At 38.3% G+C, this 26,748-nt stretch overlaps 2 protein-coding genes across 2 annotated transcripts in view; one reads left to right on the top strand and one right to left on the bottom strand.

The window, feature by feature from the left end:
* Positions 1-9,752: 9,752 nt before the first annotated feature.
* rps27.2 (ribosomal protein S27, isoform 2) lies at positions 9,753-19,512 on the bottom strand. Its single transcript, XM_008280693.1, has 4 exons — positions 19,436-19,512; positions 16,825-16,933; positions 15,667-15,777; positions 9,753-10,727 (listed from the first exon to the last, which is right to left on the bottom strand). Exons 1-4 carry the CDS (start codon positions 19,439-19,441, stop codon positions 10,699-10,701), a joined length of 255 nt encoding a protein of 84 aa, XP_008278915.1. The 5' UTR covers positions 19,442-19,512; the 3' UTR covers positions 9,753-10,698.
* Positions 19,513-21,866: 2,354 nt separating this feature from the next.
* rab13 (RAB13, member RAS oncogene family) overlaps positions 21,867-26,748 on the top strand; it is a 10,002-nt gene continuing 5,120 nt past the window's right edge. The window contains exons 1-4 of the mRNA XM_008280694.1: positions 21,867-22,386; positions 24,126-24,186; positions 24,495-24,555; positions 24,629-24,706. Of these exons, the coding sequence (XP_008278916.1) occupies positions 22,263-22,386; positions 24,126-24,186; positions 24,495-24,555; positions 24,629-24,706 (324 nt within the window). The 5' untranslated portion in view covers positions 21,867-22,262. The remainder of the gene's footprint in view (positions 22,387-24,125; positions 24,187-24,494; positions 24,556-24,628; positions 24,707-26,748) is intronic.

Below are 26,748 nucleotides of genomic sequence, written 5' to 3' on the forward strand. Positions count from 1 at the left end.
GAGCCTCCTCTCCTCTTGGTTGGACGCTCTGAGCCTCCTCTCCTCCTGGTTGGACGCTCTGAGCCTCCTCTCCTCCTGATGGGAAGCTCTGAGCCTCCTCTCCTCCTGATGGGACGCTCTGAGCCTCCTCTCCTCCTGACGGCTCTGAGCCTCCTCTCCTCCTGAAAGGATGCTCTGAGGATCCTCTCCTCCTGGTGGGATGCTCTGCTCCTCCTCTCCTCTCCTCCTGGTGACTGATTAGAAGTTTTAACGCTGACAAACAGCAGCGACCGGACACTCACACATGCATATATTAACATAATAATAAACCCTCGAGACGACTGCTGATGCTAAAAATGTCTCATTTGATCTTAACTGCGGGACACAACAGGAAAGTGAGGACACATCTGGGCAGCAACACTGAACTGTCAGATGGTTCTACACTGTGTCGCCTTACAGTAATCAGATTACTTCTAAGTAGAGTATTTGCTTTTATGTCAAATAAAACTGTTTAGATTCAGTATATTAAAATACAGACTCCACAGTTGGAACAACAGTTGGTACATCTTTTATTACTGAGATTGAAATCTTTTCTTTTTCAGTGCTTCATATGTCCACTGATAGACTCAATCCTCCTCAGCATGGAGGAGACCAACGTTTGCAGAGATCTTCTGATGCTATTTTTTGGTGAAGGGCTTGTGTTGCTCTGGCGTTCTCTTTAAAATACCCCAAACAGGCTTTTGGATTCAAATCAGGCCACATGCTTTTCTTAGTTTCTACTTTGTTCTTCTTTACAACAAGTCTGATGTTGTTCTCTGGATGGTTCTCCTGCTAGAATGTTCCTCTTCTCCTAGCTTCTGCAGACTGAGAGTCATCTTACCAGCCAGTATCTCAACATCTATAACACCTCCCCAACACCTTCTGCCCTCATGCAGCCCCATATCATGATGCTGCCACCTCCGTGCTTCACTGTCAGGACGATGCATCCACTGTGGTGGTCCTGGTCAGGTTCACACCAAACATCTGGACTCCATCTGAGCCCAACACATTGATCTTCATCTGACCAAAGAATGTTCTCCAACATCCATCAGGCTTCTTTTTATGTTCTTTAGCAAACTTTGAAGTTTTGTGCTAAGGAGCAAAGGAGGGTGTTCTTCTTGTCCTCCAACCACAGAGGATCCGAAAGGGTCTGATCTTCACACTAACTCTGGGCTCCACTGATAACCCCTGTACCAAGTCTGAAGCAGCAGTTGTTCACAGCTCCATAGTGAAAGTAGTTGACTGTCTGTGGAGTCATTGTAGGAGGACGACCACTGCAGCCCTGATCAGAGCTACTATGGCTCCTTCTAGACCTCCTGATTACTGCTCACACTGGGCTGCACTGATGTTTAGTTGATCTTCCTGGATCCTTTTCCATCTTTCTGAAGTCTCACAGTCAGATTTTTGCATTCAGTTGTTTGTCAAGTGGACCCATGATGCAGATAGAAACAGCCTGTTGGTCCAAAACTAAGAACATCACAGGAAATAATCACCTGTTAAACTTTAGATGTGACATAATTAAGCTAATCTGACATTAAAGTGGTTTTGCACACAGCACTTCTGTTCTGTCCTAAAGATCAAACTTGGATGGAAACTTTCCTCCTGCAGCTTCGTCCTCATTTTCATGTCAAGTCTTGAAGGCGTGGCGCCGCCGCTGGAGCAGCGTGACCCGAGGCAGGTCCAGTTTGACACCGCCGGCTCCTCCTGCTCCACGTCCTGAATGTTCCCTCACAACCGGCGCTGCAGACTATTTAAGCTCCGCGCTCGGAATAATTAATGCAGGAAATGATCACAGACGCAGGAATGATTAATTTCGAGCTCTGACAAACCGACATGACGGATTGTTTTTAGCAGGTCGCCAGGCTTTTAATGCTCACGGCCATTCAGGGGCAGCATCCATCACGGTGACCCTCACGGCTGTACAGCCAGTGTGTGTTTCCCAGTGTGTGTGTGTGTGTGTGTGTGAATGTGTGTCATTAAGCATATGTTGACTAATTTATTACCTTTGTGAGTGTGGAGCTCGCTTTGTGAGTGATGTGCAGCTGAGTGGACCCGCTGTGGACCTCCACACCGTCCATTGATGTAACCATCATATGATTACAGTCACATTTCATCAGATTTATCTGCTTCTTACCTCGACGTGGCCGACGCAGAACCTGTCAGACTAAAATATCTTTGTTGCTGCTGTGTAGAGCAGCGTGTAAATCTCTTTAAATGGGTGAAAATAACTACTCTCTGCTGCAGTAGAGACATTAAAACCTGTAAGAACGCTGCAGAATAACATTAAAGTTTGATCATTTTTCTTTTTTTTAGCTAAATCTCTGCAAGCCAGATATGAATTCTTTGGTCACTCATTCTTATCATTTATTTTTGCAGACATATGGTCACGTCGAAGAACATGAAAACTCACACTGACTGTAAAAACAATAAATGTTTTTAATAGGAATTCTGAAAAACAATTTACTGTTATTTCACAGATTTCTACAATTTTGTTAAATTACGAAAATAACAAGTAAAATCACAGAAGAAAGTATTAACAGGAATGTTAACCCTAAAAAAAAAATAAAAATCATGTCAAAACAGTGTCCACATTAAAAATCTTTATTTTTACAAACTGTACTTGGTTCTTTGACTTTTTCTTTTGTTTGATGTTTGTTTTGTTTTACAAATTACTCTATTTTCACTTAATTTAAATGAGAAAAAAATTATTTGAAAGAACATGTATAAACATTAAGGAATGAAGAAAGGTCAATAATTTTTTATAAATTAAATATATAAAATAAATGTTAATTGTAAATTTACTGTAAAAGAAAACGGCTTTAAAAAATTTTTTAAAAATAGAGATGTTTGCACAGTTTTTACAGGTTTTGAATGTCGTAATATTCAATCATGCTTAAATGTACTCGTTTCCAGATTTAACTGATTTTTTTAAGTGGAGTATTAAAAAAATCAACATTTTTCATGTGTTTAATTGTTTTTTTTATTTACTGTTTTTTTGCTTCTTTTTTTCTGGTTTTGTTAGATTACAGATATTAACTTGTAAAATCATAGAAGAAGTGTTAAAATGAACGTTAATTCTAAAGAAAATCAGGTCAAAGCTGCAAACAATGTCCACATTAAAAATCTGTATTTTTGCAAAGAGTAATTGATTCTTTAATGGTTTTTTGTTTGTTTGTTTGTTTACAAGTTACTCTATTTTTACTGAATTTATATTCGGAAGAAAAAAAAACAGTGTTTGACAGATATTTTCTCTTATTTAAAAGAAAATGTGGAAATATTAAGGATTGAAGAATGGTACATATTTTTTATAAATTAAATATTAAATGTAAATTAACATGTTGACTGTAAAGAAAAACTGTATCAAAATTGGGGGGAAAAACATTATTTTATCGATACTTGCACACTTTTTCTAGCGCCTTGCTTCCAAATTTAACAGATTTTTATTTTTTTAAAGTGCACCGTAAAAAAAAAAAATTAAAAAAAAGAAAGAAAGAAAAAAAGAAAGACAATTAAATTTTTTTGGTATTGGTGTTGAACTGTATTTTCTATTTCACATTTTGTTTTCCTGTTTTGTTAAATTACAGACAATTACAGAAAACAAAATACTTAAACTTTTGTCCACATAAGATATCTGTACTTTTGCAAACACTAAATTGCTCTTCTGCAGCGCTTGACAGTAAAAATGAGTTATTTTTTTAAAAAATTGTATCTAAATGAGCTAACTGTACAGGAGGTGAAGCTATGAAACACTGAGACTTTATTAAAATACAAAACTTAAGCAGAATGGAACCTTCATTGGTTGTTTTTTCACTGATCAGCGTCTTCTTCTTGGTTTCAGGCATGAACTCTGATCTAACCGACCTCAGCCCAGCCTCCTTATTTAACACAAACACTTTGCACATTTTGCAGCACACGGATAAAACAGAATAAACTGTGTTTTGAAGCTATTATACAGTTAATATTCATCTAAAACTTGACTTTAAAGAATTATATCGCAAGTCATCTGTCAGGAAAATGCCATTTTGTCCAATCATCCAGCCCTAATGTGTCGGTTGTCCAGACCTGAGACTCATCGGCTCTGCCTCTGTGGGGAAGATGTTAATAAGAATGACCTGAGGTTATCCTACAGAGAAACCTCAGAGGCATCACATGTTCAGACTGAATACCAATAAACTCCACGTGTCAGTGACTTGGAAGATGTAATCTGTGATGCTGGAGTTTTACATCAATAACAGCTCAGTAGTTTTGACTTTAGAGGAGTTTTAAACGGACTAAACTTCATCATGAAGCTGTAATAATTTAAAACAAAAAAACTCTGCCCTCCAGTCTGTTGGACGCTGCCGCCGCTGCTGTGTGCGTGACGCTGTCTTGTACCAGAGATGCCATCTGCCCCATGCAGTCAGCGTGTGTCACCGTGGTTACCCGGGGGCTCCGCTCGGCTGGAGGTTGTTGCCATGGAGACGCGGGGGTCACCCGGACCCCCGCTCACCAGTGCTCAGGTCAGTTAATTATGCGCCGGTTGCTAATGATGTGTAATGAGTCTGTCCTTGGTGGAAGGAGAAACTCAAACAAACAAAAAAAAGACGAACCGCGTGGCTCTCAGCGTGGGAGGCTCCTCTTTGTTATTCTGGGACGACCTTGGCCGACACAAACACGCCCTCTGCTGAACTCTCTGCACAGTTTCTGGCTCTTCTAGTCGTCCTCGGCGGTTTTTCTCTTCCTCATTTTGCCACATGTAACGCTGGGAGTCGCTCCGATCGATGCTGTACAAACTCACCTGCCACGTCACAAGATGATTTCTGCCCCCCACCATCGATCCTCCTCCCGCCTTCCATCCACAGGAGATCATGGCTTCAGATGCTGACGGCCATCTTTTGTGTCCAGACTTCAGGCTCATCTCATTTTCAGCCTCCCCGTCTCCACAGTTCTCCTCTTTGTGGCCCAGAAATCGATCTCAGAAGGATTCCTGAACGCTTCCCCAGAATGCATCGGGAGGAGGAAGGAGTTTCAAGGATGCACAGGTGAGTATTTTTGGAAGTAAATTGTAAATTTGCACATAAAATGACAACAAATGCACTCCTATGAGCAACTGTTCTGGTGCTCCACTTCGCCTTTATGTCAAAATATCAAAAACTGGGCCCCTGTCTTGCCATATTTGCCACAAATCAAATTCTGCTGATGTTAGAGCCTCAGAAGTTGGACAAATGTCGACCAAAGACTTCATCTTTAGTTGGAAATATGACACATCCACATATATATATACGTCGAGGGCCTTTTTAGGGCCTTAATTCCCCCTTCAATTGACAATTTTGCACTTTTTTCTCCTTTAAAGGGTCAATAATTCTTTATTTTTGTCATTTTTAACAATTTTGAGTCACTTCAGACAGTTATTTACATTCTTTGGACACGTTTCTTTGACACTTTGGATATGATTCAACTCATTTTGGACAATCTTAAGTCATTCTGGACAAATTTTGAGATATTTTTAATACATTTTGAGTAATTTTGGACAGCTTGCAAGTCAAAATATCAAAAAACTGGAACATTGTCTTGCCATACTTGCCACAAATCAAGTTCTGCTGATGCTAGAGCTGCAAAAGTTGGCTAAACGTGACCAAATTTTATTTTTAGTAGGAAATATGCGTACGTTCATATATATGTACACTTACAGGAACATTCTGGGGCCTTAATACCACCTACGACTACCTATGTTGCATCTGTTTTCCCTTTTAAGGGACAATAGTTTTCATTTTGGATCATTTTAATGTCACTTAGGACAGTTTCTTGGACACTTTAAAAAAACATTTTTTTAACCTATTTTGTCATTTTTGACCAATCTCAAGACACTCTGAACACATTTTCAGACACGTTGTAGGTCTCTGGAGTCTAAATACCACCCTTGATTGAAAATTTGCACTGTTTTTTTGCATTTCAAAGGCCAATGATTATTTATTAGTATATTTTTGAACAGATTTGGATGGTATTTATCTTTTTTTTTGCGTGTATTTTCTTGTATTTTGGATAAGTTTTGACTCATTTTGGACAATTTTAAGTCACATATTGGACTTTCTTCCCATTTCAGCGGCCAATAATTATTTGTTATTATATTTTTGAACAATCTTGACTCACTTTTGACAGTCTTCATATTTTTTTGGACATATTTTCTTGCATTTTGGATAAGTTTCAACTCATTTCTGACTATTTTAAGTCAAATTTTGGAAGTTAATTGTTGGAAGATACATTCTGCATGGTGAAATCTACAGCTGACATGCAAAGTAGAGTGAAAAAGTCTGCATAGGCTATAAAAATGTAGATAGTTAAATATCTGTAATATGTGGAGCCACCATTCTTTTCTGTTTCCATAGAGGTGCAGGACTTTATATTGCGGGGGAAACTGCATGAAGAAAATGTGACAGAAACACACACAAAAAAGGCCAAGAAACTGAAAATAAAAGCCCCTCGTTTGTCTGTCGTCTGTCTCCTCCACTCTTCTTATCCTCTCACCTCTGCAGAAAAACGTCTTGACCACGTAGCCTCACACAAGTCCTTTTCCCAAGAAATCCAACACCAATCTGAAATACTGTGACACCTGAGAAACACTCCGGTCGGTGCTCCCAGCGTTTGTCCATCAGCTTCCTGCACACTTGCAGATATAAGCCCACAGAGCGCCGCTGTAGCTCCCCCTACCTGCAGCTGAGCGTTCCTCCGCAGTGACAAAGTGTTCTCCGTCTTTCATTCCCTGCAGGTATGGGCAGATGTCGGGTGTCTGTCGGCTCCGAAACCAGCTGCTCCGGATCGGCTCGTCGTGGGGTCGGTCGGCCTTCTGTCACAGCTGCTCTCAGCCTCCAGGTTTGTCAGACGCAAAACATACGCAGAAAAAAACCTCTTTAGAAAGTCCAAGATTGAATGTAAGTACCTCGAAGCTCTTAAAAACGACTGTAAAATCTGCAATTCTAATGGTTTGGCAGGAATTAGATCATTTTACAAGCAAAAATGCTCATCAGGCATCAGTGGAGCTCCTCCGTGTCGACTCGTAATACTTCTGGTTTGTACATTTTCACTAGAAACACCAGAGTAAGAGTCTCTATTATCCTCAGTTGCTCTAGTGTCTGACAGTGTTTCCGGGATTTGGTTCCTCCAAGTGTCCATCAGCAGCTCTTGCAGCTTGAAGGCTTCCTCTCCATCACTCTGCTCTTCAGCTCCTCCACAGGTTCTGGATGGATTCAGGTCTGGACTCTGGCTGGGCCGCTCCAACATCTCCTCATTGTTACCTCTTCACCACTTTGGCTGTCTGCTCCTCGGGCAGCGTCGGAGAACAGCTGATGTAGTAGTTCTCTAGTCAGTCAGGAGCTCAATGAGGACCTTCAGTTGCACATTTTTGCTGCTCACAAGATGTTTAAAGGCTATGAAGTCAAGGTCCAGCGTTCACAGTTTGAAGCTCCATGAAGAAGTCCAAGAAGTTCCTCACTGTGAACATGTCAAAAGGCTGCAGGAGGACAGACGTGAGCCCTGCACTGGAACAATGGTGGAGGCCAAGAAGAACCCAAGGACCAGCACCAAGAGCATCCTGATGAATGTGAGCAGTTCTGGTAGCAACATGTCAATCAGACACTCCAGCAGACCAACAACAAAGCTGGTCTCCATGGAGACAAGGAGGATCCACTTCTCCAGGACGGAGAAGAAAGCTGCTGCTCATCACTTCATGAACAAAGAGAAAGGAGAAGCATTTTCTCAAACGCTCAATTGATTTCATGGGTATTAATAACTTTGGAATTGTTGTTTTCATGATAGAAATGTTAAAATAATCTCTAACGTGGTGGCTTGCTGTGTTTTGTCGCTTGTTTATGTCATTTCCAGCCAGAAAAGAACCTATTAGCCAAATATAAATCCAAATTTGACACGGCTATGGAGAACTTGGGGTTTGGCTACAACGCCTCCCAAAGAGCAAAGAAGTGCTTTCAGGTAGAAGACAGATATCGGTTCATTTCATGTCTGACAGGTTTTCGGTTTTCATGTTTGGACACAAACACACGGTTCATTTCAGAAGCTCAGACAACCTTTTCTGTATCAGTCTGTCACCAGCAGCTTGTTCGCTCGCCGTTCAGGCCTCGTCTCATCTCCACCGGTGTAATTACTTCCAGCAAGAAACACATCAAAACACTCGGTGACCTTCTGACAGCCGCGTGTCCACTGGTCAGACTCACAGCTTCTCCTGTCAATATATATTTATTTATATATCTGCTTAGACATTAACAGGAAGAAAACGCAGACTGTTGGGATGGTTCAGGAAACACTTTTTAGTGCCTCGACTTTAATTTCACTTTCATATTTGCTGGATACAGACAAATTTTGATCTTGAAGTTTTATTTGAGCAACAGTTTTTTATTTTTTCTGTCTGGAAATGACATAAACAAGTTTCAAAACACAGTAAGATGTCGTGTTAGAGATATTTGTGATGAATTTTAGCCATATTTGGTTGGTTTCTTCGACTAAAATATGTCCAAAACTATTGGAAATCGTCACAAATGTGCATCAAAAAGGCCACGTTCAGTTAGAAACACACATTTCTGCTGCAGTTTAACAGAGGTCATGATATCACATGAACAGATTTGCAACAGGATTTTATGTTATTTAAGAATCGGAAACGAAAACCTGTACATGAAATATTCAAAGTAGCTGCTCTCTGTGTTTCTAGTGTGATGTAAACTGCAATGTATAATAATATTGTCCTAAAGTGGCCTTCAAAGTGTGTTAACAGTGCAATAAAACTGGTGTTTCTGCTTCTTTAGATGTCAGATTTTCTGATCAAAACATCACAATAAGAGGAAAGTAGTCTGGCCTAGCACACTTTTGCATATCTATGCCCCAAAAGTTTTCATCTCTAAGCCAAACTTTGATTTAAAGTACATTTTTATTTGACCAATAGGTTATTTCTGGCTGAAAATACAACCGAAAGACAGCAAGACATTGTGTTAATCATGAAATTTTCCATTTTTATTATCAAACGTCATGTCCAAAATTAAATTATTCATACCCTTGAAATTATCTCAAATTTTGAGAAAATGCAGCCTCTATACCTTTTAAATTGTTCTAGAGCTGTGTGGTGGTGAGTTTTGTGGTGGAAAAATGTTAAAATTCTGCCAATGTGTTCCAAATATGTTGAGAACATGGACGGCAAAAGAAAGTACTTCATCAATGTATAAAAGTGTGTCATCAGTGTACGTGGAGACCATCTATTGCCAATGAGAGAAATATCTAACAGCATTTATGCTCCTTTAAATTCTTACTAGGTTTAGGGAAAATGCAGCTTCTTTATTCTTTATTAATGTATAAAAATATGTCATCGGCGTACGTGGAAACCATCTATAGCCAATGACAGAAATGTCTAAAAGTATTTATACTACTTATAATAATTATAATATACTTATACTTATTTATTGAATTTCCCTTCTCGGATAAATAAAGTATTTTTCATTTCATTTCATAATTGTTGCTAGTTTTTGGAAAAATGCAGCTTCTTTATCATTCCAGATGTTCTAGTGTTCTAAAACAATATAAACCCAGAACATCTGACGCATTAGTTCACCAGTCAGAGGAGTAATTTGAGGCTTAAACTATAAGTTAGGCAGCTGTATGAACATATTCTGTTCATCCCAGGCAACACAATAATTCATAAATGTGAATAAAAACTCTGGATTAAATGAGTTTATCAATAATCAGGAGGGACACCAGAATCACATCCATGTTTACTATGATTTTATTTGGAATTAGTGTCCAATATACAAGCAAGACAAGAAATAAAACACCATAGCAACATCAAAGTTACCATTAAATCATCACTCCGTCCCCTGATTTAAGTTGTCTTTATCAGTGTGCAACTCAACGCAATCACACAGAACCACAACAGAAGCTGTAGGCAACGATCGGAAATTATTTCTCCTCCCAAGAATTTAAAAGCACATTATTTCTACAGGAAATTCGCAAGAAAACACAAATGCACTGTACTGTTTGTCATTTAAATGTCACAAAATAGTTCTTTTTCAGAAGCAAACGGTGACTTTTCCCTGAATTGACCCTCCTTCAGACCGAGGGGGAATCCTGACATCATCATTAGTACGTACAGCGCTGTGCTGTCGACTCCGCAGATATACTGTGAACGTCTGGATGTGTTCGCAGCTCTAATGCGCGTTAATCAATATTCAATTATGCAGAGTGCTGCTGTTACATAGTAAAACTCGGCTCTTTGATGTAATTTGCGATTCACAACTCTTTCCCCGCAGCTGGTCGAGTGTTTTCAAAAAGGGAATTTGCATAAATCTCTGACCCTCACCTCTCTGTAAATGTGCACTCAGTCGATGAAGGGGCGACGGAAACCTTCTTAACCTACAAGCGTTTCATCTTTAAAAAGGGGTCAAACGTCTTTTACTGGCGTTCAAAGGACCCTCTAAGAGACAAACTGGATGACAAACATGTAAGATTTCATTAAAAGAACACATTTATTTGGAATTATCAACAGATGCGGGGCGTCGAGCAGCCCGGTCATTCCTCTGTGTGCGTGTTCTGGAGACGGACGAGCTGTTATGATTGGTTCGGTTTGCTCGTCCGTCAGTTCATGGCAGTGACGCTTGATGTCCATCAAAGCTTTTCCTCCTAAAATGCATCCGACCACGTCCGGTCCAACTAGTGCTGTTTCCTCCTGAATGAGCATCCTGGATGAAAAGAGAGAGAAACTCCAGTTCAGTTGAGACGTAACGACATTTTTCAAAGCATCCATAGCTGTTACTAACACTAGGTAAAAAATGGAGGCTCCACATGTTCTACATATTTAACTATCTCCATGTTTACAGCCTCTACGATCTTCTTACTCTGCTCATCAGCTGTAGAAACACGTTTCCCCATGCTGAATGTATCGCCCTCCTCTGTTCCCTGTTTCTGAGCCACGCTGCATTTTATTTTATGTTCCTCTCTGCAGTTCAACCAGAAACTCCCATGACTGTTTTTCGTAGCTGAGTCACTGATGACTTGTTGGTTAAACTGACAAGTGCAGCATTTTTTGTTTTTTATAGAATGCAGTTAAAGCAAATGCCTTGTTGTACTTTTTTTTTTTAAATGACGCATGTAAATAATTTATTTTGTATAGCGCTTTTCTAGATACTTAAAGTCATTTTACAGGGTTCAAGATAAAAACAGAAACAAACAAGTGGAATAAAAAGGAGATTAAAATAAAAACAAGGTACAGAAAGCAGGTATAAAGTTAGATTTGGTTGTTTTTCCTGATGAAACCTAAAATCAAACATTATAAATGTTAGTACTGTCAAAGTTCTGTCGATTTTTTTTTCAGTTTCTGGCTCCGACACATGGTGCAATTTCATTTTTTGTTAATAAAACAACTTTTGATACGACTGTCGGTCACAGCTGAGTCACTAACAGTGCAGAACTTTTAGGGTTTTTTTTTTTTACAGAAACTGTTTATTTTTAAATTAAATATGTAGAAAATGGCGATTTTGTTGAAACATCCCAATTTTAAACTTAGATTTTGTAAAATTTCCTCATGAAACTGCACGGTAGAGTAATTAATAATTAAAATCTGATGCTTCTATTCTGATAAATGGTGTAATTTTATTTTATTTTTTTATGTCTTGTCAAACCTGCTTCAGAGGGTTAAACGTGCAAATATTCACACTGCAGATGTGTCACTGAATTTCCAGCTTTCCATTCGTGTGTCTGAGTGTTATGTCTGTTTAATCAGGACATTCGTAATGGATTTATAGAAAACAAATGCATCAACGTGTTTGCACAAGCTTGAACCCGACTAAAGTCTCCACCTGTTGAACCGGCCGAACCAGAGTCCTGCAAAAAAAAAGTCTAGATTTACTGTTTTCTAGCCAGCTCAGCAGGCTAAAGCAGAAAATCAACACGACTGAATTAAGAGGCAACAAAACCTGTTTTTAAAAAAAATCTAGACGACTAAAATATTATGTAATCTTAACATAACCTAGTACGGTTTATATTTGTATGCACACACACACTATACAAAACATGTGCATCTAACTAAAGTTAAACTGAAGCATCTGGTAACATCAGCTTTTATGATCAAGTTCTGCTACAGACTTGAAAATGACCAGAAACAATCAGCACTTGATGCAACTCAGAGTGTTGTAAATAACGTTCATCTACTCATTTATTTCCAGGTGCAATATTACTTATTGCAATTGCCAGTATTACTTTTTATTTACTATTTTTTTCTTCTATTCTAGTGGCAGTTTAGCTTATTATGAATAGAATAGAATTGCTTTTGTTGTCATTGCAAGAAAATCTAGCAGCAATAAAGTCAGTACATTCACAAAATCAGACATTTTTTTAAAAGCACAATAAAAAAAATATGCAAATATAGAATATGACATCTATTTTGAAAGTTAAAAAGAAAGTATGTCCAAGTGTATCTATGAAAACAGTGCAACAGCTTGTTAATATTATACATTATGATTATATTTTCTTTATTTTTTATTTTCTATACATCCTAATTTTTACATGCTATGTTTGCACTATTCTTTTTGTTTATTTTTATCCTGACATTTGCACTATTTCTTGTATGTAGATTTTTCTTTCTAGTATGCGTGTATCTCTGTGTGTACTGCTGCTGACAACACTGAATTTCTCCACTGCGAGATATCTTATCTTATCTTATTAGGAATTGTATAAACCGTAGTGTAACGCATGCTAATCCTAAATACACAAATACATGGTCATTTTAGTCATCTATTAATGTTTGTAAATCTTATTGATTTTCTGGTATTTGATGCATTTATTCTCATGTTATTGTCATTTTTTTATTTCTGAGGCTGAGAATAAACTTTAAAGCTCCACTACTATATATTTACATCATCTACGTTACAACCCTCGCAGAAACACCTGGAAGTAGAATCTGATGTTTACTTTGGATCAGCAGGTCGATGTGACGGTGACTCACCGACGAGCAGATAAGAGAAATGCTAAACTCCACGTAGCCATCTGCCTTTTCCAAAGACTGAATCACTTCCAAACAAGTGCCAAGGGTCGCAGCTGCGCCCATAGTAACCGAGAGAAGCCCTCGGTTGCCACGGCACCCGAGTCAAAGGATGGAGTGGGAGGCGGTAAACACGAACCTTGACCTCACTACATTACGCACAGTATAGAGAGAGTAGTAATTCCTTCTCTTTTTTTTTTATTTTTTCTTTGATGTGCTCTGACTGTTTTTTTCTCGCCTCAGATGGAAGCGATTATCCAAAAGCCATTAGCTGCTCCACAGGTGAACACATCTGTGCTTGCGGTCGATCGTGTGGAAACTGATCAGCGCCGATGAATTCCCGTCACGACCGCAAGAGTCGCTGTACGCCTCGGTCGACACCCCGCTCACCACGAGCTCGACGAGAGGGCAACACAGAGGCGAGCGGCCCGGTCAGGTTAGCGAACCCAGACTCGCAGATTACTGCGTCAGCCTCGGGGCGGCTACCGTGTTTTCCAAACGTAATTATATTAATAGATTTCTGGTCCTCGCAGCTGCCGCGGCCACTTTAACCTGCAGGCGGCCTTGGGGCAAAATAACAGCTGCCCATCTACCAATGAGAAGCCCCGCGTGGTGAAAATCTATTTTTATTGAGTTTGTTTGTCGGTTATAAGTGCAAAAACAAAAATATGAACACGCTCGCTTCTGTTTATACCCATCGACTTTTACCGATGAGTTGATTTATCGAAACGACTAATTCAAGATTCATTTAAGTGAAAACAAACTGTTTTACTGTATGAAGCAGCTCCGCATGAAACGGAAACAAAGGTTTACACGTTAAGAGCAAAACTGGAGAGTTTAAACCATTAACGTATGTTAATCTTAGAATTGTGTTTCTATCGATTGATCTATCGACTATTTTACAGACTAGTCGATGAATTTAAGTGACTATTTTTGCTCCAAAAAAAAGAAAAAAATACCATCAAAACTGTGTTTTCCAAGTCAATCTGGACACTTCTGTTGTGTGCATGAAGACTCTTGTGTTCACTCTGGCAGCCAACAGCAGAACATTTGTTAGCTTTGCTCGTGGACGAGACGTTTTAGACTTTTCTAGTCAATCTGTACACATTTTGAGTATTTCTGTACATGTTTCGAGTCATTTTGGCCAAATTTTGAGTCACCTTGAAGTCACTTCGACTAATTTTGGACAAATCTAAGTGCATGAAGACTTTTGTGTTCACTCCTGCATCCAACAGCAGAACATTTTCTGATATTAGCTCGTGCATGAGACATATTTGAGTTTTCAAGTTAATTTAAACAACTTTTGAGTCATTTTGGACAAGGTTTGAGTTATTCTGAGCACATGTAGAGTTATTTTGGAGAAGTCTAGAATCAAATTTAAGTGCTTTAAGACTTGTGTGTTCACTCTTGCAGCCAACAGCAGAACATTTATTGGCTTTGCTTGTGAATGAGATATTTTAGAGTTTCCAAGTCCATCTGTACACATTTTGAGTCATTTTGGACAAATTGAGTCATTTCAGCCGAGCTCTGAGTCACTTTGAACACATTTTGACTACGTCTGGACTAATTTGAGTGCATTAAGACTCTCATGTTCACTCTTACAGCCAACAGCAGAACCTTCTGTAGTTTGCTTGTAGAGACATTTTGGAGTTTTTTTTAAAAGTCAAACTGTATTTTGCACATTTTGAGTTCTAGTGCATGAAGATTCTCATGTTAACTCCTGCAGCCAACAGCAGAACATTTTGTGATGTTTGCTGAAGTCATTTTGGACAAATTTTGAGTAAATTTGAATAAATCTCGAGTTATTTTAGACAAGTTTGAGTGCATGAAGACTCTTGTGTTCACTCTTGCATCCAACAGCAGAACATTTGGTGATATTTGAACATGGATGAGACATTTTTGAGTTAATTCAAACAGACTTTGAGTTGTTTTGGACAAGTCTAGAGTCAAGATTGATTGGATGAAGGACTTGCTGGCACCAGCAGAACATTTGGGGATCTTTTTGGTTGTTGATGAGACATTTTAGAGTTCAAGTCAATTTGTACAAACTAATTTTGGACGAGTTTAGACACGTTAAGACTTTCGTGTTCACTCTTGCATCCCACAGCACAACATTTGGTAAAATTTTGATTCACTTCAGACAAGTTCTGAGTTATTTTGAGCACATTTTGATATTTTTTTTTTTTTTTTAACAAGTTTAGAGTCAAGTTTGATTGGATAAAGACTTTCAGGCAGCAGCAGAACATTTGCTCTCTTTGCTTGTGGCTCAGACACTTTAGAGTTTAGCAGAAGCGGCTCTACAAAGTAAATGAACCTGATGAGGCAGCTGCTCTTTCTAACTGGTTCACCTGGAGGCAGTGAGGGGGCGGGATTATGCAAATCTGGCAGGTTCAGTGTGGTGAATAGACAGGGACGGAGGTTAAGGCTCATGCAGACATGTGCTTTTATATAAACCCAGTTAATAAAACAGAACCACCGACATGAACATGCATAACGCTCCTGCACACAAATAGACGGTGGAAAATTCCCTGTTCAGTGAGACCCATCTGCAGCGTGAAGCGTCTTCATGTGGGTGTGCGATGCTGCTGATGCTGCTGCTGCTGCATGTGTATTTAAAGCGAGCAGAGCTGCTCTTTGTGTACCTTCTGTCAGGCGAGCTTTGCCTCCCGTCGGCTGGCAGAGGACCGTGGAGCAGCCGACGCACAACACGACGGTCTGAGCGTGACTGAACACGGTGGTGATCTTGTAGCAACCTGCGAAACCAACAGACATTCGATGAGACAACCGTGAAGCCGCGGCACGGAAAAAGACAACCGCCGGCTGCCAAACAACGATTATACAATTACTCCTGGCCGCCGCCACCGTGTCCTTGCAGCTGTTTGTGTAAAAGGAGTCGGTTGAAACTCGCTTCACAGACAACCACAACCGTCACTGTTTGCCTTATTCGACACCCCAAACATGACGGAAGCAATGAAAGGGCAACACATAAAGGCAAGGGTCCGTACATGTGGTAAAAACAACACTTTACTGAAGACCAAATGGTTAAAATCATTATTTCAATTATAAAAAAACATATTTAAATACTATAAAATAGAAGCGCTTCACCCTAAATTATAAATAAGGCTCCTATAGTAGCATAAATTTAGCACCTTACAGTTAGCATTTACACTTTTATTCTTCATGTTTTGAGTGCATTAAGACTTTTGTGTTCACTTCTGCAGCGAAAATTTGGGGATCTTCGCTCATGAATGAATTTTTTAAAGTAAATTTTGACAAATTCTGAGTAATTATACACAATTTTTAAGTCATTTTAAACACATCTATTAATTTTGGACAAGTTTCAAGTCATTTTTAAAAAGTTTAAGTGCATGAAGACTGTTGTGTTCACTCTTACAGCCAACACCAGAACAATGGATGAGACATTTTGGAGTTTAAGTCAATATGCACAACTTTTGACAAATTTTGAACAAATTCTGAGTCACTGTGGACCAATGTTAACTAATTCTGGACAAATTTTGTGCCATTTTGAAAGACGGCAGTCCATTAAGGCAAACTGTACGGTACACACGGGAAAACAACACTTTTTCAAGATTTAATAATTAAAATCAAAATTTAAATTGTAAAAAAAACATACTCAAATACTACAAAATAAAAGCACCCTACATTATTAAAAAAAAAAAAAAAGTCTCCTACTGAAGTATAAACACAGCACTGTACAGTTAGCATTCACACTTTTCCTCTCGTCTCTATGAGCCATATTTAATATAAAGGTGAAGGTCTGGGCTCATAAACAAACTGACCTGGACATTTGACGTCCATGAAGTAGGAGTTAGGACACTGAACCAGACGTTTCTTCTTGTGTCTCCTCTTCTCCTCCTCAGGACTCGGGTGTAAAAGATCTTTTGCGAGCTGAAAGGTAAAAACACAAACAAGGGTTCAGTTAAACATTAACACAAATGTAATCTGGAGAATGTTATCTGTCTGTTAGTTGTTCGGTATAAAAATGTCAGAAAAAGGTGAAAAACTGTCGCTCAGCGTTTCCTCAAATGTCTCGTTTTGTCTCAAGACCTTCAGTTTACTCTGGAAAAACAGGAAAATATTCACATTTAAGAAGGTGGAATCAAAGAAATTAGACTTTTATTCTCAAAAAAAAATCTAAAATTGTTGATTTTTCTTGGCTTAGTTGCTGACAAATGATTGGTTGACCGCTCAAACTCTGTTACAGACATAGTTTAAGATGTCTGTTTGAGATGTTTGGCCTGTTTTGGACAGTTTTTAAACCGACTTACAGGAAAAATGTTGTTGGTTTTATCAGAAAACAGGAGTAGAGTTTGGGAATCGTTACACAAAATGACTGTAATTGCGTTTATTTATTACAGAAGTGCTTTATAGATGTTGAGAAATAATATTTAGGGAGTGTATTAATTTAAAATCAGATTAAAAATAAGTTTAAGTGGTTCTTAGTTCAGTTAGAGGAAAGTGGTGACTAATATTTTGTTGATTTTCTGGATTAATTGATCTGTTGTTTGGTCTCTAAAATGGCAAAACATCTTAACTCGTGAACCCTAATCCAAACATAACACACACATTGGACAATATTGCAGATGTTCCTCGATGAAATGGAGACACAAATACGGAGCTTTTCATTCACGTTAACAGTCGTTTACACGCAAATCTGTCGACAGAAAGTCAGAAAATATCCTAATTTCCCCCAAAATATAACAAATGCTGTCTCTAAAACACGTACAAAAAAGTTTTATAAAGACAAGAAACTACAACCTGAAATAATTCCTCAGTTTGTTCTTTTAAGCACCACACAGATTTAAACCTACATGACTTAAAGTAAACACCCCAAATATTAGAATACAAATCCACCTGCTTCGGTTAATTATTGAGACGTCGTGTCCTTGCAGCTGTTTGTGTAAAAGGAGTCGGTTGAAACTCGCTTCACAGACAACCACAACCGTCACTGTTTGCCTTATTCGACACCCCAAACATGACGGAAGCAATGAAAGGGCAACACATAAAGGCAAGGGTCCATACATGTAGTAAAAACAACACTTTACTGAAGACCAAATGGTTAAAATCATTATTTAAATTATAAAAAAACATATTCAAATACTACAAAATAGAAGCGCTTCACCCTAAATTATAAATAAGTCTCCTATAGTAGTAGAAATGTAGCACCTTACAGTTAGCTTTTACACTTTTCTTTTTCACGTTGGAGTGCATAAAGACTCCTGCAGCCAATATTTAGTGATCTTGGCTCAAGGATGAGACATTTTTCAAGTCAATTTGGACAAATTTTAAGTCATTTTGAGCACACTGACTAGTTTTGGATGAGTTTCAAGTCAACGTGGTTTGAGTGCACGAAGACTTTTGTGTTCACTCTTGCAGCCAACAGCAGAACATTTAGTGGCTTTTCCAATATCAGTCAATTTGGACAAATTCTGACTAATGTTGGATAAATTTGAACTAACTTTGGACAAAATTTGGGTCTTTGTGGACAACTTCTGACTCGTTTTGAAAGAAAGCAACACTTCAAGGCTAAATGTGCTGTAAAAGTGGGAAGAAATAGATATTAAATGATTAAAATCACAATTTAAATAATAAAAAACACAAAATAAACACTAAAAATCAAAGCACTACAACATGAATAAATCTTCTGAGACGTTAAATGTTCCTCCAGAACCACATAGATTTCAACAGGGTTCCTTGAGATTGTCCTAATTCTAAAAAAAGCAGAGTATGATATTATAGAAATACACTTAAAATAAGTATGAAGGTTTCTACAATACTATTGAACACATGTACCTGCCTGACTGAGTTCAACGTAATATTTAGGAGCCAGAAGTGTTTTTTTTTTTTTACACAAGTTTAAGTTAAATATTAAGGTTTAAACCCACAATATTGTAGATTATAAACCAACCAAATCACCTCAGTAGCAAAAGGATTTACAACAGACAACCAAAGGTTAGGGTTTAACTGCAGTTTCCAGATGAAGAAAAGAAAGTAAAACTGCTGAGGAGGATCTTTATAGAAGCAGCTGTAGAAGATAAACTGGATTTTCTGGTAAAGTTGAGTTTTTATTCTCCAAAAATCAAACTAAACGGATCAAAAAATGAGAATGTTTAACCTTACGGTTCAGTTATTTAACCACAAAGTTGATAAAGGCATAATAAACGCATTTCACTGCGTCCTGGGGGGAGAATCCACCTCGTGGCTGCGCTGCTCCACGTGCGTCGCCATATTGCGTCTGCTCGCATTTTACGCATTTAAATCACAAAAACACCAAAACCGCGGAGTGAGACGCGAACTAAACAGAATATCACACCGACTCGCACGGTTCCCGGTGGGTGCGGACACCGTTCACCGGCCGATGGAGACGGTAAAGACGGTAACGTTACTTACAGGCATGTCTGCGTGTCTGGACTCTGAGCGGATGATCAGCTGCTGCGCCCCGGATACGGATGTAGGAAGATCCGGAGGAGGAACCAGAGCGGCGCTGCGTGGTGACGGTGTGAGTTTGGAGGGAAAAATACCAGGAAACTTTCAACTAATGTAACACAAAATACAGTTAAACCCAGATGATGCAGGTAAAATGTACATTTACAGGTTTATTTTGGATGGAAATGACGCACACAGGCCATAAAACACAATAAGAATTCATGTTAGACTTGTTAATGAGTATTTTTGAACTATTTAATCTGTTTTCTTTACATTTTAACTAAAGGATGCATGTCTAGAAGTAGTTATAATCCTTGAAATTGGTGCAAATTATGAGGAAAATGCAGCTTTTATCTCATTTCTGCTCATTTGCACCATGTTGTGGTTGGTTTTAGGTCCAACTTATTCATCTGCACACTAGATTTATTTATTTATATTGAATTTTTATTTGACCAACAGGGTCATTTTGACTGGAAATGACGCACACAGGCCATAAAACACAGTAAGAATTTATGTTAATGAGGATTTTTTAACAATTTAATCTGTTTTCTGAACATTTTAACTAAAAGATTCATGTCCAGAACCATTTACAATCCTTGAAATTGGTGCAAATTATGAGGAAAATGCAGCTTTTCTCTCATTCCTGCTCATTTCCATCAGTTGGTCTTAGGCCAAACTTTATCACCTGCACACAGAATTTATATTTATATTGAATTTTTATCTGACTAACAGACTTCTTGTGGCTAAAAACGACATAAACATGAGACAAAACAAAGTAAGACGTTGTGTTTGAAATGTTAAAGATAAATTTTTAACTATTTCTATGTATTTATTTTACATTTTTACCTTTCAATCTGTAGTCCAGACTTGAATCTATCCACCAGGACCTTTAGGAGGAATGATTTGGGGCCTTTTCAGTAAAAACAAAACAGAAATAGTTCAGATTCATCATTAACATCTGCAGCACACGTCTGCTGTCACTAGTTTATGTCTATTTCAGACTGATGGTCAAACAAACATTCACTTTAAATCAGAATTTAACATAAGGATGAAACATTTTGGTGTTTAAAAATGCAAAAGTGTGAACACAAGGCTTTACTTTAACTCTTATCGCCATGTTTTGAACATCTAAAGCAGCAAAACCAGCAGATTCGCTGCATTAACGGGACAATATAGTGTTTAAATCACATTAGAACAACAGAAAACAGGAAGGTTTAATGGGCCTTAGAATGTTTTATCTACACGCTTTTATTACTAATTGTTAAATAACATAAAATCTTTTAAAATATATATATTTTCATGTGATATTATGACCTCTGTGAAGCTGCAAAGAGACGTTTTAGTGCACATTTGTGACCATTTCAGGGGTATGAATAATTTTGGACAAGGTATTTATGTAAAATTGTAAAGAAACAACAACATAAAAATAGTTGAAATTCATCGATAACGTATCTAACGCTACGTCTTACTGTGTTTTGTCTCTTGTTTGTGTCGTTTCCAGCCACAGCTGCTCAAATAAAACGTTGCTGTAAATCAAAATTTGGCATAAAGGTGAAGAACGTTTAGATAAAATCACACTTAAATAAACGTAATTCTAGTTTATGGTGAAGTTTTATGTGACCCACAGGTTCAAACTGACATAAACAAGAAACAAAAGACAGTAAAACATTCTGTTTAGATGTTAGTGAAGAATTTTAACTACTTATATGTATTTATTTTATTTTTTTTCATTTTTCTTTTACTTTGAAATCGTCGCCCAGCCAGAGTCCGTACCTGATTTCCCATTTGGAATCTGTAGGGGAACTAAAATAGGAATGATTTTGGACATTTTTAACAAAAACAAAACATCAAAAATAGTTAAAATTTATCATGAACATCTTTAGCATGACGTCTTACGGTCTTTTGTCTCTTGTTTATGTCGATTCCAGGCTGAAGAAACCTGTTGGTCAAATAAAAATTCACTTTAAATTCAGATTGGGCTTTGGGATGAATATTTTTCAGGTAAACTGTGGAACAGAAAATGACCTCAAGTGACCAAAATCTGATTTATAGTGATTTTTAGCTTTTTTTTAAATTCACCAACAGGTTTCTTCAGGCTGGAAATCACACAATCTTGATGTTTATGATGAATTTTAACTATATCTTTGCATTTATTTGACATTTTTTACTCTGAAGTTGTTGAGTCCAGACCTGAATCCATCCAGAATCGGCAAAATTCGATTTTTCATGCTTTTATTGGGGTTTTTATAACGTGATTACCAACTTTTATTGCAGGAAATCCTCCTTATTTGCCCCCACGTGAGCCGTAGAGGGGCGTTTGTGGTCAGATGCGGCCCTCTGGTGTCCGAGCTGCGCCCCTGCAGCTCCAAATACTCCCATGAAGCACTTCCACACTACGTAGCCTTCCAGCCGATGTGGGATTTGGGCCGACAGCGACGTCTTTTTTCTTTTTTTTTTTTTTTCTGTTTGCAGGCTGAAAAAACGCCTCGGCGTCCGTAACCAGAGGGGTTTTAACTGTACCAGGGCAGCAGGATGAACGCGTAACTGATCTGCGGCGGACGGTTCGACTTTTGGATGGAGTTTGTTTCTTTAACCAAACTCTGAGGGGGATCGGAATTTACCGGTGACAAATCTGAGAGAGGGAAGAGAAGAAGAAGGGGAAAAAAGGAGGAAAGAGTGGATCAGGAACTTTGTTTTTAACGGCAAGGAAGGAAGGAAATAAGATTTAAAGAAGTAAAGAGAAACTTTTTTTTTTTTGCGCTCTGCGTAAAAATAAAGAAAAGCTCCGACCATGGCGAAAAAGTATGATTTCCTCTTCAAACTGCTGCTGATCGGGGACAGCGGAGTGGGCAAAACATGTCTGATCATCCGCTTTGCTGAGGACAACTTCAACTCCACGTATATCTCCACCATCGGTACGTGTCCGAGGCTTTCTGTGTGAATTATCTCCTGCGACATTTTCATTTCTGCACCAAACTTTACGCACGAACGTTCGCTGACATTTACGGATTCTTGTTTGTTGTCGGTTTTAAAAAACTGGTTTCTCAGGCTGATTTCATGCCCCAACTAGTCGCCCGTTTGTCCTTCTGTTTCTTTTCTCTTTTCTTTTTTTTATTTTTCCTGCTCCTGGTTGAATGTGAGCGCTGTCTCTCTCCCCCCCACCGTGACCCTCTCCCCCATCTCCCCCTCAGATCTCATTCCTCTCTGGGCGCTCAGAAGGTCCACCCACCCTCATTCCTATCTCTTTTAACATCTCCACGTTCCCAGAAGAATGGCTGGCTCTCTGGCATGCACGGTTTTCTGCTCCCTCCTCTGTCTGTCTGTCTGTCTGTCAGCTCGTCCGTCGAGGCGACCATGACAGTGACCAGTTTCCATCCCAGTGAGGCGGATTGATTCGTTTCTCTTCAGCTTATCTGACGCAGATATGTGAGATATGTTTGGAATGTGCAGAAAGTCATGAACATGAGCGAACGAAAGTCCGGCAGTTTGTACGTAAACTAACTATGATCCAAAAAAGTGACACAGACGCACTCAGAGAGGTTAAAATGAGTTCTCTACAAACTCTTTTGCTCTTTAGATGGTTCTCCTGCTGGAGTTTTCCTCTTCTTCATCTTATCAGCCAGTATTCTGGTTTATCCTCAGACATCCATCTATAAATGTCATCAACACCTTCTGCCCTCATGCAGCTCCATATCATGATGCTGCCACCTCCGCGCTTCACTGTCAGGACGATGCATCCACTGTGGTGGTCCTGGTCAGGTTCACACCAAACATCTGGACTCCATCTGAGCCCAACACATTGATCTCCATCTGACCAGAGAATGTTCTCCAGCATTCAACAACTGGATTTTCATGCCTTTTAACAAAACTTGCTTTTTGTACCAAACAGCAAGAACGAATGCGTTTCTCGTACCCCGTCCATAGAGGTTGATGTTCTTCACACTGTCTGAGCTTCACAGAAACTCAGATTTTCTTTATAAAACTCCTGAACCAAGTCTGAAGCAGCTGTCTGTGGAGTCATTGTAGGAGGACGACCACTGCAGCCCTGATCAGTGCCACTGTGGCTCCTTCTGGACCTCCTGCTTACTGCTGTGGTTCACTGATGTTTCCTTGATCTTCCTGGATCCGTTTCCATTTTTGTGAAGTCTAACTATCAGATGTTTCTCCTCCTCTGTCCAGTTCTTTTCCATGTGGAGCCATGATGCAGACATAGACCCAGCTCATAGGTCCAGAACTGAGGAGGTTCTGCTGTTGTCAGCTCATTTCAGAACCATGTTCATGCAGTTGGACTGGTTGGAAATCACAGCTGGACTCAGTTTAGTTTCAGTGATCAGGTGGTTTTCACTTTTGTTGCTTTATGTTTGTACGTTGGGGCCTGAATTGTTAAAATAAAAAAAAGTTTGTTTTTTGTTGTTTTTTTAAGAAACTACTCAAACTTACTACTGTTCAACTAAGAAATAATGCAGTGATTGCATATCGTTTTCTTTTACATAAATACAGACATTTTTACCATAAACTGGTGCAGAAAACTTCAGTAGATTGCAGGAAGCGGAGTGCTTGATGCTCCCAGACCTCCTTAAACCAAACCTATGGCGGTGCTGCTGTGTGTCGTTTCCTATAAAAGCTATTTCATCCGTTCTCTCTGCTCTCTCAGGCATCGACTTTAAGGTGAAAACCATCGAGGTGGACGGGAAGAAAGTGAAACTACAAGTCTGGTAAGACATGGCGGCGGCTTGCTTGTGCTTTGTGTTGCTGTTTGGTGAAGCAGATAACGCTGATTCATATCTTCTTCCTCTGACTCGTTTTCCTGAGAGGAAAGAGGAACCTCCCTGCTGTTGCCCAAATCAGGACTTCATCACACAGTTTATTGTTCAATCGTCCATCACACCAATTGGAAACAACCGCTTCATGGCATTTAATGCATCATTCTGCCACATCTCTGACTTTCCCTCCACTGGTCGTGTTTTAAAGAAGCTCAGAGATGCATGAGTGGACGTTGTTGACTCGTTTGTGCTCCGTGCAGGGACACAGCAGGTCAGGAGAGGTTCAAGACCATCACGACGGCCTACTACCGAGGAGCCATGGTGAGATAATCAGGACGCCGATAGTCAGGCCACTGCCGCCGAGCGCCTCCTTAAACCTCTGTGTGTGTTTCAGGGCATCATCCTGGTGTACGACATCACAGACGAGAAGTCCTTCGAAAACATCCAGAACTGGATGAAGAGCATCAAAGAGGTGAGAACATTTCCACACAGCCACAACACAGATAACAAGACATGTGCCAGAAAAAATATGTTAAAAAAACAGCCTGAATCTGTAATTTTAAAATCCTCATAAAGCGTTAAAAAGAAAGGAAAATATTAGTAAAATACAGATTTTTTTTTCTGATTTAAATACAATAAAACATTATCATTTGATAGTCATACATTGTTAAAAGTAATAATAATAAAAATTTAAATTACTATTTATTAAAAACACAAACTGCAGATTTAATAACAGTAAAAAAAAAAAAATACGATCAAACAGTGTAAAAGAATGAATTAATATTTATACATTAAAAAACAATCTGTGGGCATTAAATAATTCATCCTTTTTTTGGTAAAAATAAAAACATTTTTACTGTAATTTGACAGATTTTCCCTGTTTTATTAAATTACAGGTAATATCTGTTAAAATCACAAAGTTTTCTTTTAAAGTCATTTTGAAATGAAAAACATTTGTGAGAATTTAAATAGAGTTTAAAAAATAAGAGTAATTTTATGATCAAGAATGAATTCCTATTTATAAAAATACAGATTTTATGTGGATGTTATTTACAGTTTTTGTCTTTTTTATGGTTAACATATAAGTTTAACAAAACAGGAAAAATATGTCAGATACCAGCATTTCTTTTTTATTACCATTTTTTAGTCCTTAAAATACACAATTTTTCTTTAAAAAAAAAAAAAATCCCCAAATGTTTGATTTAATGTGGACATTGTTTACCGTTTTTATTACCCTGTTTGCTTGTTTTTTGCAGTTAACGTAAATTATTCTTTTCTGTCATTTTTATTAGATATTATCTGTAATTTAACAAAACGGGGGAAAAAAATATGAAAACATTATTTGTCAATTTTTTGCAATTGTTCTTTCAAATAAAGGCTAATTTTTATTAAACATTTTCTTTAAGTATTCAAGAATGATAAAAACTGTATAATTTAATGATCAAACACGATAAAACAATCAATTACTTTTCATAGAAATGCAGATTTTTGATGTGGAAATTATTTACAGTTTTACTGTCAACATTCAAAAAATTGTTTTTTGTAATTTTACTAAATTTTGTGTTTAAACTAACAAAACAAAATCTGTCAAATAACAAAAAACAATATTCACCATTTATCAATCCTTAATATCCACAGTTTTCTTTTAAATAATGGAAAATATTTGTAAAATAAAAATGAATATATAGTGTCTCATTTTATAATCACACTAATTATCATTTATAAGAATACAGATTTTTGATGTGGGTTTTATGGGGTTTTTTTTTATGGTTACCATGTAAATTAATACTTTTTTCTGTGATCTTACTGGATATTATCTGCAATTTAACCAAACAGGAGAAAAATTAGAATAACTGTAAAGTAAACTGACGACGTTATAATAAAAATAATAAAACACTAATTCGAGCTTTGAAGTTTTAAAAGCGAATGAAACAACTAAAACAAGAACAGGTAGAAGTAAAATGAGCTGAAATTCAAATCCTGCACTAACCTGAAGGATAACGTGAGTCCAGATTGTCCTGCAGGTTATTCCAGGTTGCACAGTGAATAAAAATGGATTTTCTGAGCTCAATAAAAACAAGGCCTGCAGTGTGACCCGGTCATGCAGTTAGACCGTGTTAAGGTGATGCATGGCTGTAAAAACCAGCCTTATAAGTAAATAAACTCCAGAGTTTATGAGGCCTTACAGAGAGACCGATCCACCCAACGTCAACACACAGCTCCCAGTGATGATTCCCGTCATTATCACCGGTAACAAACCTTAAAGCAGAGCGATAAGCGGCATCGACAGCCGAGCAGCGCAGGTGGAGAACAGCTGACTCACCTGCAGCTGACAAACTCACCTGTCTGAGCACAAGTCCACAGTGTGGCCCGCTGTCAGGTCCTGATGCTGTTTGATGCTTTCATTACCTCAGAGGAACGACTCCTGAACAACAAACTAAACTTCTGATTCGTTCCTGTTGAGTCTCATTAATCTGACCTGGTCCCGTCTCCGTCTCCGTTGCTGTGAAGTTA

The sequence above is a fragment of the Stegastes partitus genome, unplaced genomic scaffold, assembly GCF_000690725.1.
Source record: "Stegastes partitus isolate 25-593 unplaced genomic scaffold, Stegastes_partitus-1.0.2 Scaffold207, whole genome shotgun sequence".
In the NCBI taxonomy this organism is placed as follows: Eukaryota; Metazoa; Chordata; class Actinopteri; family Pomacentridae; genus Stegastes; species Stegastes partitus.